The following is a 14,782-nucleotide window of genomic DNA, read 5'->3' as shown; positions in this document are numbered from 1 at the left end:
ATGGGACTTTTTTGTATCCAAAAACCAAACCAATTTAAGGTTTGAAGTTGGAATTTAAATTTTTTTAAAGGAAATGGGGAGCTTAGCTAACGTGAAACAAACCACAATATGATTTTCCAACCTCTACAAGAAGTTTGAACTAATGAGCTGACGCTCAGCATTTCTTGTTGTTGTGCAAATGAGCTGCTTTTCTGACCTCACTCTCCTCGTCTTTCTCTTCCATGTTGCCATCCAGCCCCTGTGTTCGGACATTCAAGCCCGACGGCGTGGGGTCTCCTCTGTTCTGAAACTGTGCCAGAAGCTGCTACAACAGAGCCAGGTGGGTAAAGGAAAACACAACTTAGATGATGGAAAGTTGGCTGCCAATGTAAAAGAACTGTGGATTCACCTCACCAGCAAAAGACACGAGTTATATATAACTCACAAAATATACTTTAGAAATGTTAAATTTTATATTTATAATTTTTAGACTTTTGAAACCCTGAGAAGAATAAATTCTGTTGTCAATTCTTACAATAAATCGATCTAATCCCCACCCTAAAACAGTCGGGCCCCATGGCTGAGGTGGGCCCTGATGCGGAGCAGCACAGAGAGGCCCTGCAGCTGCTGTCTATCAACCTAGAGAGAAGGTGGGAAGCAATCGTGATGCAGGCGCTGCAGTGGCAGAACAGACTGAAGAGAGAGCTGGGAGAGCAGCAGGTTAGAGCGCTCTGACATTTACACTTTACATCCTTCATTCTACACTGCAGGCAGTCAGCTGACGCGCTGTTACACTCAGTGAGCATGTCAGCGTTTGATTTGATGCTAAAATGTGCCGTGAAAGACAGATGGTGCCGCGATTGAAGCCGCGGTGTTTTGGTTATGGAATAATTTTTATAACCCGAGACAGTGTCATAATATTTTGTGAAATAAGCATCAACTCCTGAACAAAGCTGTTTTTATTTTTTCCTTAGGTAACCCCCCCCCCCCCCCCCCCCCCCCCCACATGCACACACACACAAACACATGCACACGCACACACTCCTCCTCCTCCCGTGTCAAACATACGCACACTCCAACCCCCCCAGGCAAAACTGTGGAACAAAATGAATGTTATTAAGGTGTCTAACAGTTTGGCTGTGGTTAGATAACAACATTTTCTCTAAGGCTCTGTGTAGAAGTAAAATGAAAGACGCACTAAGGAGGATTTCAGTGCCTGGACTGGAGTTTGTGATCAACTTTTAAAAATAAGTCACAATTTCTGATGGCTTTCACAGATCCCGCGCTAGTTTTGAAAAAAATATAGATTATCGTAACCTTTTTCTTTTAATTTCATACTCTGTGACAATTCTGGCAAACATCTGTTTTTGGTTCTTTGACTGGTGGATTTCCCTCAAGATTCGAGCCATGTTTTTTTTTTGCTATACTGATAACTCACTGCTATTAAATTGCAACAAAACTCAATTTTTCAGAATTTTCTCATTTTCTTTCTTCAGTCTTTTATTTCTCTCGTTCTACTTAAGATAATTTGAAATGTGCATAACCAAAACACAAGATTATTTGAATTGACACATATTTCAGTTATGTTACAGTAACTCACATTGATGGTGAGCTGTTACTGTCGCATGTGCCTGATGCCCACCTACCACTTCTGGGTATTTCGAGTAGGCAGTCAAATGAAGTTTCTCTTATAGCTCACAACTTCTTGTTCCTTATTTAGTTTAATGTACTGGTCTGTAAATAAGGAAGGCATGAAGCCAAGCAGCTGGAGAGTATTTGGACGATTCTTTTTGGGGTGGTTGTAGCTCAGGAGGTAGAGCAGGTCATCTAAATGGTAAATGGACTCATTCTATATAGCGCTTTTCTACTCTCTCAGAGTACTCAAAGCGCTTTATACAAAATGCGACATTGACCCAATCACACAAACACTTTCTTCTAAACTTTGAGTGCTTCCTAACTACATTCATACATTCACACACATTCATACTCCGATGGATGCATCGGAGAGCAATTTGGGGTTAGTGGTTCGATCCGTGGCTCCTCCAGTCTGCATGTCAAATAATCTTGGACAAGATACTAACCCCAAGTTGCTCTCCGATGCTCTAGTAAGCAAAAGGTTAAAAGGTACTTTTTCTGTCCCACTGTCGCCAAGTGTTTGCTTACAGGTCGGGGTTTTCTCTGTATTATTGTAAAACACCTTGAGGCAACTGCTGATGTCATTAGGAACTTTGTAAATAAAATCTAATTGAGTCTGAGTAAGAAATCATTTTGCTTGAAAATTTAGTTTTTTCTTTCACTGTAGTCAAACAAAACTTAAGATTTGGGACAAAGTTTAATGAACGTGGTAGTTTTTCTGGCTACTAACTCAGCTTAAAGTTGTTTTCAAAATCTTAGAATTTTAAAAAAAATTTTATGCCCAGGAAAACTTGTTGTGAATTATTAAACTTATATAACAGATTATACATAATGTTCTCTATGGGTTGTCAGTATATCATTAGTAAAAGGTTTCTTAAGATCTAAAGATGCCCATGTTGTCTGCAGAGGGTTTATTCTCAGGCCTTGTAATTTTACTCAGAAAATAGCATTATTTTTATGTTTTTTACTAATTAATGTCTTAACAAGAAAAGCTAAGTCTCATCAGAACCTGACTAGAGGAAAGGTCAGAGGATTACTAAATCATTGGGAATATAGGTGGTGGAGATATGTTATCCCAGAAACTACCCCACCAAATTTCATGAAACTGGAGTAAAGAAGTGGAGCACAGGCAACGAAGACTTTGTTGACTTTTTTTTAACATGTTAAGTTACTTTTTGAAATCCCCTGTAGTCTACAGGATGTAACAATGGTCTGTACTGAACAAAACTATCCCCACCCTGAAGCCGAGCCACTATGAGAGGCAAAAGTCTCTGTGGATATCCTGCATTTTAAAAGTCTGCCTATGCTGAACCTTTATGTGCCAAGTCCATTCTATATCAGCGAAGCCTTCCTGAAGCTTCCAGTTGATAAAAGCTAATCTGTTAGTTTTCCAGTGTGATCAGTGTCATGGAAGCAATGTTTCATCTGACACCTGCTCGACAAACAAAAGAAACAAATGAGATTTTAACACTTTGACAGTTTGCATATTAGAAAACCACGCATGTCTGGCACCATGACGGCACATCGGCAAAAAGAAATCTGTAGCTGATGATGCGTTTCAGGTTCCATGTTTCAAGTGCTCACTTATCACAGCGATGGTTTAACGCTGCAGTATGACAGCTCAGCACATGGGCATCTTGTCTGAGGAAGCAGCTTGTGCCATTGGTGTTCAGCGAAAATTCATTCATGAGGGAGCCGTCCACAGCTGAGCTGCTTGGGCAGATCAAAAAGCTGAGTGCTTTCTTCAGCTGAAGGCAGGGAGCTACAGCAGAATGGAAGCGTTATGGATCTCTAATAGTGATGAATATAGAGGCAGAAGGAGGGGGGCATTTGGATACAAGGTGAAGGGTTTGGCAGGGAGACACATGCACAGTCACACTTACGTAAGCATAAAAAGCTGTTAAGCTTCAAGCACTATTGTGTTAGACTAGTGCTTGCAAGCAGAAACACAAAGTGTCGTGCCAATGTGAAGGGAACGTACAGTGGGGAAAATAACTGACAGATATTCATGTGCTAACAGCTCAGAAAAAATAGGAAGAGAAGGAAGGTGAAAGTAAAGGAGGGGAGGGGAAAAGGAGAGGAGGTCAGGAGTGTGTAGGAGGACAGAGAGACCACACCGTGTCACACCTTTGGTTTAGAATTTAAGCACAAACTAAGTGAAACCTTCTGGGGCCAAGCAGGAAGGGCACTCTTTAGACTTCCATGTTAAAATGACCAATTAAAAAACATTAAAAAGCTTGTAGAAAACAACCATTTGGTTCTTTATGGACGTTTTTCTGCCTTCATAGCAACTGAATCCTCACAACCAGCCAGGTATGCCTGGAGGTTTCTTCCTCCTGCAGAACAGGGAGTTTTTCCTTCTCACTGTCACCAAGCTTGCTCACAGGGAGCGCTGTGGTTGTTGGGGTTTTCTCTGTATAATTGTAAGGTTGTGATTTGGCACAAACATATATAAACAAAATTTAATCAAACAAACTTCCATGTGGATACTATAAAGGTATAGCACTAGAGCTCCCGTTTTAACGGCACAGTGGTTAGCACTGTTACCTCACAGCATGAAGGTCCTGAGTTCAATTCCACCATCAGGCCAGGGTCTTTCACGGTGTTTTCGTGGGTACTCCAGCTTCCTCCTAATGTCCAAAGACATGCAGTTAGTGGGGTTATATGTGGTCATAAATATTTTGTACTTGTAAAAAAGATTTGTATGTGTAAAAAAGATTTGTGTGTGCGTAAAAAGGATTTGTATGTGTAAAAAAGATTTGTGTGTGGACTTAGGAAAAAAAACCCTGCAAGTTACAAGTACGGATTTTGACCCTATTTTTCTTCCTTTCATCTGATTGGTCAATGTCATGTCAATCACAAATGTAACAATCCAATCAGAGAACAGATGGGTTTGGCTGTCGGAGGGGCGCTTTTTTGAACTGCAGGTCCTTGAAGGGTGATACAGTTTGAAGCTGGAGGATCGCTATATAAATATCCGATAGCAGCTAGGTCCCCTAACTTTCAGTAGCTGTTGAAAGGAAAAAGTTGTGGTATATCAGTGGTTAGAAATACCATTATTACTTTAGGATTAGTTTAACACAAAGTCAGGGCTGACCCAGGACCATTGCTGTGAGTCACAGTGCACAGCATAAAAGTCCTTTCACATCGGACGCAGGATGTGCTGCTAATGCTAACTGCTAACTAAAAGCAAAGGATCCAGAATTTGTTGCGCTGGCTGCTGGGCTCTGTGGGTTTTTGCAGCAGCGCTACCTGTACTAGATGCACACACAAATCTTTTTTACACATACAAATCTTTTTTACGCACACACGTACAAAATATTTATGACCACATTTTGAGCCCATAGGGTTAGGTTAATTAAAACACTAGGTGCAAATGGTTATCTATGTCTTAGACCTGCGACACACTTTTGACCTGTCCAGGGTGTACCCTGCCTCTTGCTGTAAGACAGCCGGGATAGGCCCCAGCGACCCTGAAAAGGATAAGCGCAATCAAATGGATGGACTTTTCAAATCATTTAACTCTTTCCTAAAATGTTCTTATTCATCATTTACTAAGTGTGGTATAAAAACAAACAAAGAATAAATAAATAAATACCATTCCATAAAATCAGTCTAAAAATGTGATACTTTCTTTCTACAGAAATAAAAATATGCCTCTTTAAACACCAGTGACCATTTAATAAGGTCACTCTTTCAAAGATATTCTGACCTTTGATGATAAATATGCCAAAAATCTGAGAGATGTATTGATTGGAGCTGACTTTACCTTACCACGTGGGAATTTCCCATGTTTAAACTGTACCCAGTGCAGCACTCTGATCTGTGGGGATACTGTGGAATTCAAAACAAAATCTCTTGCAGAACCATCATGTCTATTTCAATCTATAGAACATATATTTTTCTTGTCACTTTTAACGATCTTATAATTTATCTAATAGATAGTTTATGCATTGTTCTTATAGAATTTTCCTTTGACTGTTGTCAGTTACATGTTGTAATATGTGTTATTTGTCGATGCTTTTTCTCGTGTTGCATGGATAAAAGCTTCTAGTTGAATTGTATTTATTTTGCCCTTTCATACTCATCAGTGAGCCGCAGTATTGTGTTTGTATTAAGACCACACTCTCTAATCGTGTTGAAGAGTCAGAGTTGAGCGCACTCTTACTTTGTATCACTTGCAAAGAAAATATGGAGAATCTGTCTAATTCTGCTTTACATGTGCTGCTGGAGGTCACACTCTGCCTTTCTCTCTCTCTCTCTCTCTCTCTCTCTCTCACTTTTGTAAATTCACACACAAAGGACACACACACACATATTGTAGAGGAGGAGAAGACAAATAACGGAGGCCAGACACTCTGACCTCGCTGCTGGCTGGAGAGTAATTTCACTTCTAGTGGAGATGAGAGAGGAATAAATGATAAAATGACTGTCCGCTTCTGGTTTCCGTGTGCACGCATCCCTGTGTGGATTTTTGAGAGAGGGTTTGTGTAAATGAGTCTGCTCGCCTGCCTGCAAATGACTGCAGGAATGCGTGGCTCAGATTTTAAGTACAGTGAGAACTGTACTGAACTGAGAAAGGAGATCAGCTTGTGCAAGTTATTGTACCAACACACAAATGACAAAGAGAAACTTGTGTTTGGTGGTAGAGTTTCTTTTAACAGCTGAAGTAAACTGAAATTGGTGTATTTTTATTACTAAAGCTATTAATTGATGTTAGTGCTTTACAACCAACCATGTTATTTATCAAAGAAAACATCAAAAGAGTCGTTACTTCCTGAGAAAAGTCACTATTTCTGTTTTACTAATCATCTTTTCACACATATTTCTGTATTATACTTTTTTCTAGCTGTTTTTTAGGTGTATAGTGCACAATCTCATCTTACTTTTTATTCTTCTTTAACTTAACATACCAGAAGAAATGAAAATCATCAGTGTTTCTCTGTCTTAGCACAACAGAAAATACAAGTTGTATAACAGAGTGTTAGTGGATGCTAGAGGAAAGCTTGGGGAAATTAGAGTTCATTCTTTGAGGACTGTGAAATGAAAATACAAGGTGAATTTCTTGGCAATCAAGCTTGGTGATGAGTGGATTACTATGGCGTTATGTTTGTGCCACAAAACCAGCCAATCACAGACTTGGATGCAAAAAAATCTGATTGGCTGTTCTGGTCTCCAATCAGCTCGAAATGACGAAATGCAATATCCCAGAATGCATTTCGTCCAAAACTCAAACGAGGCAGTGGCACGCTTTTTGTGACCCATTAAGAGTAATATTTCAAACTCCGCCACTCTGCGTTCCTCTGCCACTGCCTCGTTTGAGCTTAGGACGAAATGCATTCTGGGATATTGCATTTCGTCATTTCGAGCTGATTGGAGACCAGAACAGTCAATCAGATTTTTTTGCATCCAAGTCTGTGATTGGCTGGTTTTGTGGCACAAACATAACGGTTTACAGAAAGAGTTGAGCGCGCACGGGCAGAAATGTTGAGAGCGCAAGCAACACATTGCGAGCAAGCGGAAATGCAAAAACAACATGCTTTCACAGTTGCTAGCAGCTGTTGTGAGGCAGTATAAAAGACTATGAAACAGACTAATGTAACTGTCACCTGCAAAACACTTACGTATAATACTACAACAGCCACATGTTAGAAGGCAAACTTCTCCCATCGAGCTTCTCCAGCATTTAGTTTACCATAAGTGAAGGCATCACCACTGTTTGGAAAAGGTTGGACATTGTACATGTGGTTACTCGCATGATGGCAAAACAAGCCAAGAGACATAACCAACACAAGTCTGATATGATTGTAACACGTCAGATCAGTCTGTAGTAAAAAATGCTTTTCTCACTGCTTTTTAGCCAAACATAATTGGCTAGCATGAAGATACGTTTGACCCATTTGGTGTCATCTAAAACCACTTTGCTAAGATTAGTTAAAACCATGTCATTTGGATTTTGAGACATTCTTGGAAGATTTCCTCCCCTTTGTAAAGAACCTCAAAGACATTGGAATCCTTGGCCTCGATAAACACCTCGTAACCTTTAACCCTCTTCAGAAATGACCACTGTTGTCATTTTTCTTTGGAGGTTGGACTGTATTTTATGCCTCTTCCCTCAGAACATGTGATTTTGTTCTAACAGGGTTTTTGTTGTTGAAGTATGAGTCATATTTTCTTCTCTGCATGTTCCATGAGTAGATGTGTGTGTACTGCCGCTCAGAAAGCACATGAAAGATGCTGTTTTATCTCTGATTTAATGTAAATGAGTCTAAATTAAAGCTGCAGGGTGTTTTGGGGATGAGATTTCACAAAGTATACCTGTGCATCTAATGTGATATATGGAAATTATATTTCCGCACAGTTTTCTCACAATTATGAAATATTTTCGAGCAGAGTTATGAGCAACATATGGAGGTTTTCACTCACTGTTTGCAATTACATTCAAAGCAGCCTGTCAGCTCCTCCACTCTGCATGGAGAGGTGATTTATCTGTGCGCTTCTATTCATTTTGAATCAGACCGGTGACGCTGGGCTCCCTGAGTGCTTTGACAACCGGTACAGCAGAGAGCCAGCAGAGATTCAAGCAGCAGCAGCAGCAGCTCCAGGAGGAGCGCAGGCACATGAATAATCACCCAGACACTCCTAGATAGCTCTACTCTCCTTGGGCCTTCCAGCAGATGCTATGCTAACAAATGGGAGCAGTCAAACTAGAGCTAATGGGAAAAAGTTTGCTGTTTTCACCCCGAAAAACACAACACACACACATATTGAACACTGGCAACAATTACATCAGTAAACAGTTTGATCGTGTTCATGTAAATATAATCACAGGAAGGAATGCTGAAAAACCGGCCAGTTTGTAGTAACTAGTTTTTATTTTATTTATTTTATTGATGTCATCATTTCAAGTCTTATTTTTTATTCGTACAGGTAGAAAAAAATAATGGTCGGTATGATGTTTGTCATATTTGGCCTTTAGACTGAATACAAGCACATCTTAATTTATGTGATTATACAGCTTCAAAGTTTTGTGGTGTGGTAGTGTATTGATTTGTTTAGGCTTAAGCTTAGTGTTGCCTGGATGTATTTGCATCCATTTCATTGGGTTTGTTTACAAGTCTGTCATTGTTTTCACCTCTGAATATGTTTCATGTCATTTCATTTTGGACATTATCCAGTGTTATTTTTATTTGCTTTACCCTTTTCGTTTTTAAAGCTAAAATGACCTTGATGAATATAAGAGGAGAATATTTCCTGTGAAAATTAGCTGTTGTGTGTATAATTCAAATACAGCTTGACAAATACTAATATAAGAAGAAAGATGAGCAAATAAATACATTTTGATTGGGTAAATTTGTGAAAAGATTCAGTCTGACACACATATGTAGCATAAAATTAAAATCTTTTTGAATAAATAATAACAAACAGAACTTACTTACTTTTTTTTTACTTCCAAAATTAATAAAAATAAAATAGAAATGTACAGAAAATGTCTTCAGTTTTAGCCTCTGGCAATTTGGTGTCTTGGCTTTGTTGTAGATGGGACAGTGTTTTTATTGTAATACAGTTTCTGAACTTACATTTTGCTCCTGAGAAACAGCACACATATAGTATTAAAACAGACAAGTAGCCAAAAACTAAATGTTGAAACTAAATCTGAACTGAGCTGAAAATACAAGTCATGAGAAATGGGAGCGATTAAAGAGGACAACCTTGTCATGTTGTGCAAGTATTTGTGTAAATAACTACCAAAGTTTGACTGGTTATTGATGCTTGGTTTGCAATCTCTCACTCTGCCAGGTTCCCAGCAACACTTTACAGTCATTTGCTGCTTTAAGAAATATGTTTTTAAGGATACTGTGAGTGCTGGACACCGATAGTCCCCACGCTCCTCTGTCTGTGGTCATATAAATACCCACAATCCAGCTATAAACTGTTGTAAAATTATAGAAATGAGATGAATTACAGATATAAATTATGTACAAGGTTTTCGTGGGTCATCAAATCCCCGATTTGATTGGATTAGGCTGATTGATAGCCTTTCCTCTCAGCGCTGAATGTGTTTTTGAATGCGTCTACAGTGGCAAAACCCAGTTCAGTCATTACCCCCATCTCCCTTATCAGCACAAGGGGAATAAACACAAATCTAATAGAAATTCATTATACAGAGACATATCCACACACACTCACTCGCACACGCACGCAGAGCCAACTAGTTTATTAGATTAATAGGCTATGAATGGCTAATACGAATTACCCCCCTCTCTTGTTAACGAGACGCGGAGCAATTTGTATAATTATGTCTGTGGAAGAGAAGAATTCCTGTGTCTAAGCATATTTTTAGACAGCCGAGCTTTCTGAAGGCTTTTGATTACGTATTTACTTTGGGGTTTTCAGCCTGGTGCTCTTTCTCTCAGAAGTCGTTTTTGAATAATTCATCGCTTTGTTCCAGAGTGGAATAATTTGTGTTGAGATTTATGAGCAATTGCTTTGGGGTGGGCTGATTTCACTCTTCTTTCTTTTTTTTTAAAAATGATCACAGAACATGTTCTGTCAGTGTGTCTCTTTCAAGCAGAGGCCTGAGTCGAGACGGCGTTCTCAGGAGGGACGCGGGATTAGCGACGCGTCTTTTTAAAGAGTTTTGTGCCAAAACAAGATACAACATCCAAAATGACACGACTTATATTCCCATCGTGTTTGATAGCACAACTTAAAACATTTATGTGCTTTGAATCATAACTGAGAACCCCTTTTCTTAAAGGAAAGCAACACTGTATGTCTTTAAGCTCTCTTTGAAATTTCCTAGGTGTTATTAAAACAACATGTAATCGGGGCGAGTGCTCCACAGGTTAAATGACATTTGCGCCAAGTTCATGGATTTAGGACTCAGTAATTGCAAAAAACCCAACATTCTGAAGATGGAGTTCACAGCATCAAACGATTAATGAAACAGTCTTTTATTCATTTTTATGTGTTAAGATTTATTTAACCTTTTAACACCAACAAGGTCACTGGAGAACCACTTATGGTATTTTAGCTATGCGTATTTTCAGAAACTAGGAGATTCTACCTTTAAAATTACATTTTTATCCATGTAAGGGAGTAAATGTATAAAACATCACATGTTAATCCTTCCTTTTAAGCCACATTTCTTCTGATTGGTTGCACCTTGTAAATAAGCTTTGAACAGCAGGTGAGTGCGGCTGCTGTGCTCACAGCCAAAGCTGTGTGCTTGAGATGCCCGTATTCGGGGTACCCTTCTCTGTGTCATCACACAGAGCAAAGAGTTGTCTGAAATTGAGTGTTAAGGGCAGGATGAGTTTTCAGAAGTTCAAAATGGATTTGTTGCCTTCCTGTATTTGAGCTGTGAAAACACTGATGCAATGATATATTTGGCATGAATAAAATTCTATAATTTGAAATATTTCCCCTCCATTGTTTGGGGGTTTAATTGAGTACACGTGTTTCTTATTTTCCTTATTTGCCTGGCTTTTTGGTTGTTGTCTTTGGACTAAGTTACTTGTTTGTTTTCCTTTCTCCATCATGTTGTATGTTGTGTCTGATTGCGAACTTTATTAAGAAACATAACACAGCTTCTTGATTTCTGCATCTGAGTGAATTTCTCTAAAACCTCACTGACCAGTTACAAATGTTGTCTTGTGTTTCCTTTCATTTTGTCTGCAGGTTCCTGGGAACTTTTTGGAACCAGGTTTGGTGGACCTTCACCAAATCAGCCCAGTGTCAGCTGGTCCAGTAGCACCAGTGCAGGATGATTCATGGGAATGGGATGAAACAGATATGACAATCACAGAAGCAGAGCCACAAGCTATACCAGAACCTGACCTTACACAAAACCTCCCCACAGAACCAAATCTGCCTTCTGAAGCTGTTCTGCCCAATGAAAACCCCCCTGACACGAGTAGAACACCTGTCCCCGCTACTGAGTGTACTGAGATTATGTCGAATACTAGAGGTGGATCATCAGTGGAGGTTCAGCACAATATGACCTCCCAAACCTCACCCCCTAACAACAATAATGTCTACCAAGTATATAGCCTCCACAATATTGAATTATACAGACAGCCTCAGTTTCCTCACACTTCATCCTTATTGCAAAAAACCAAGTCAGGAAAAAGGAAACAGCAAGTGCTGCAGAAGAGCTTGAGTAAGGATTCCTCCTTCTCTTCCATCGAATCCCTCCCAGATCTCCTGGGAGGTTTGATGTCAAGAAGATGCCGAGATGGAGAGAGTGAGGGTGGAAGAGGGAGCGGCCAGTCCTCAAACAGTCGTCGGTCTGAGTGCGAAAGCGGGATTGTTAGTGACACAGGAGACACAGAGACAACAATAGCCAACTTTGAAATCCCAGGAGAGGAAAAAGGTGTGGGTAAAGAAGAGGAGGAGGAAAGTGAGCAGGAGAAGAGGTCGAGGAGGAGCGAAACCAAAAGAAACAGAGAGGAGGAGAAGAAGAGGAGACACAGGAGGGGAGGTGGAGAGGCTGTTGAAATCCTAATTAACGGACGTGGCATCCTGACACCTGCGGATTCTGACTCTGATTTTGAGGTGGGGGGACTTGCTGTTGACTTCTCAAAGTCTTTCTTGTCCCACAGTGATCTCGCTGACTTCACCACTCAACAGTACCATGGTTTGGAAACTCCTCCTGTCCTCAGCCGCCGGGCATCAAGTCCAGTTTTATCTCAGGGCTCCTCTCTAGAGTCCCTTCTGGCTCCAGGTGTGGAGTTATTCCCCTCCAAAGACCCACTGCATCGTAGCGCCTCTCTGGAGACTGGCCTAGTCCCATTTCGCAGTATTGATGAAGGAACTGGAGGTAGCCTTGCCAGTCTCGGAGAGCTGGAGAAGGAGCAGAGAAGTGGATATGATGGAGGCCAACAAAGAAAAGAAAACAACACTGAAACTGTGCAAGGGGAACCGTCCCCTGGAGAGCTGAGCCGAAGAACCCTTGATCTCTTGAAACGTCTGGAGAACATCCAGAGTCCTCTTGGGGCAAAAATGACCCGGAGTGTTTCTGACATGACGCTTCGGGGCAGCTCCCCGCAGAGGAGCCCCCTCCCTGCCTCCCCCTCTCTCGGTGGTCGACACGCCCCGCTATCTGGGATTTCATGCTCTTTGTGGAAAGGACCTCCATCGCTGATCAACGAGAGTTCAGCAACAGCATCCCTAACAGAGCTGAGTAGCACTGAGGACTCATCGCTAGGCTCTGAAGATTTTGTCATGCTCAGAAATCAGAGGCACCTCTTGCTGGATCCCACAGTGGCACCCAATGCAAACTCTTCTAGGAAGCGCTGCCACGGTAGGAGCAGAGGAGCACAAGGCCTGGATGAAGCCGACGCAACCAGTTTGAGCATGGTTGTGAACGTCTCTTGCACATCAGCCTGCACGGATGAAGATGAGGATGACAGCGACCTCCTGTCTTCCTCCACGCTCACCCTCACAGAGGAGGAGCTCGGCGTTCGGGACGAAGAGGATGAAGAAGGAGAGCGGCTGAGTGGCGCATCCTCAGGTCACGAGGATGTTGAGGATGATGATGAAGAAGAAATGGAGGGCTCTTATGTGCTGGGGCTTGAGTACATGAAAAGAGAGCTCCAAAATTGGATCCGATCTCCTCGTGCCTCCACTTCCTCTTTCTCTAAAACAGAAACAGGCCTCCATGATGAGCTTCAGTGTGGAGCCAACCTGTCCCCTCAGATTAAGGAGTGTTTTTTAAACCACTCAGCTTCAAAATTATTAGATGCCAACAGTGATGGTGGCAACAATAAAGTAAAAACAGGCAAGAGGGGAATGGAGGAGGAGGAGGAGGAGGAGGAGAATAGGAGGAACGCGACAAGAAGCTACATTAGCCAGTTTGTGGATGATGTGGAGAATGGAAATGTGGACCAGAGCTGTCTAAAAGGGAGGGATGAAGATGATGAGCTCCTCCGAGAGGAGTCCAGCATGTTCACCAAGAACAGAGAGTCTCTAAGGGATTCGTACGTGTTTGCCAAAACAGGAGAGCTGGTTCAAGATATTAGCAACTTGGTAGTGATAACAGAATCAAGCGAGACAAAGGAGTCCCCATCCTGTGAGCTGCTCCCTTTCCCATCCAAACGTGCTTCCTCTTTGGTGGGACAGCTTCGGGGAGAGTTGCCCTGCCACAGCTCCTCCCTCCCTTCTCCTCCATCCCTCTCCCCAGTGGAGGACTGCAAATCCCACGATGCTTTGCACAACAGCAGGTCGGTAGCCAGCAGAAGGAAGGCCATCACCATTCAGGAAAAGTTCAGATTCTCATCTTTTGTGACAGAGGAGACGAGGAGGGAAGTCAGAGACAAAGATTCGTCCTTGCTCCCCAAAAAAGGGCACAACTCTCACTCCTCCTGCTGCAAGCACCTTCCCTGCCCCTCTTCCCTCCATCCACCTTGTATAGAAGAAAGCAAGAAGGAGAACGTGCATGATTTTGTGATGGAGATTATTGACATGACCTCACTGGCCCTGAAAAGCAAAGAGAACCAGACTGAGGAACCGAGCCAGACTGAGACCAATGGGTCCATTCCAGACCAAGGTTCTGCATCATTAGCACAGATCAGAGACAAGGTAGAGTATTAATGATAGGCATATGCACATATTGCACTGCAACATGAAAATAAAAACGATTTCAAACAGAACTCAAAAATTATTTGGTGTGGCTGAAAACTTTAACACTAAACGAATCAAATTATTTCTGAGCTGGAGCATCCGAGGTCCTGTTTGACTTTGTATATTCTGTATATTTGTTGGACAAATTAATCCAAAAGTATCAAAAGTTATCTCAGTCGATTGGTTCACTGAATTGGACTAATTCAATAAATCGCATCACAGATCATAACTTTTCAGATTTAATGACTAATTTCTTTGGTATCTTTTGCAAGTGAAGTAATCTAAAAGCTAATCAGTTTTCAGTCTTCATGTTATTTCTGAAAGGAAAAAAGAAATCAGGCAGAAAAGTTTTACTTCCCCCCATGCAAAAAGTGCCTGAGTGTAAAATATGAATATGTAAATCAAGATTTGATGGTTTAGTAATTATGGTAGGTATCTTAAATTAGAAATAATACAAAATAACATTACAAAAAAGTCATTTCAAAACAAATAAGATGCTATTGATAAAAGCGCTAAAGGTTATTCTTATTTCTATCCTTCG

General features: G+C 41.1%; 1 protein-coding gene across 1 annotated transcript in view; it reads left to right on the top strand.

Annotated features, from left to right (window-relative positions):
• Nucleotides 1-14,782, top strand: part of akap6 (A kinase (PRKA) anchor protein 6) — a 213,787-nt gene that overhangs the window by 188,355 nt on the left and 10,650 nt on the right. The window contains exons 17-19 of the mRNA XM_085343525.1: nucleotides 236-319; nucleotides 547-699; nucleotides 11,299-14,199. Coding sequence (XP_085199651.1) covers nucleotides 236-319; nucleotides 547-699; nucleotides 11,299-14,199 — 3,138 coding nt within the window. The remainder of the gene's footprint in view (nucleotides 1-235; nucleotides 320-546; nucleotides 700-11,298; nucleotides 14,200-14,782) is intronic.

This window comes from Diplotaxodon limnothrissa, linkage group LG19, assembly GCF_057381915.1.
Source record: "Diplotaxodon limnothrissa isolate DT_005_m linkage group LG19, D_limnothrissa_male_GT1.1, whole genome shotgun sequence".
NCBI lineage: Eukaryota > Metazoa > Chordata > Actinopteri > Cichliformes > Cichlidae > Diplotaxodon > Diplotaxodon limnothrissa.
This window is presented reverse-complemented; position numbering and strand designations above follow the sequence as displayed.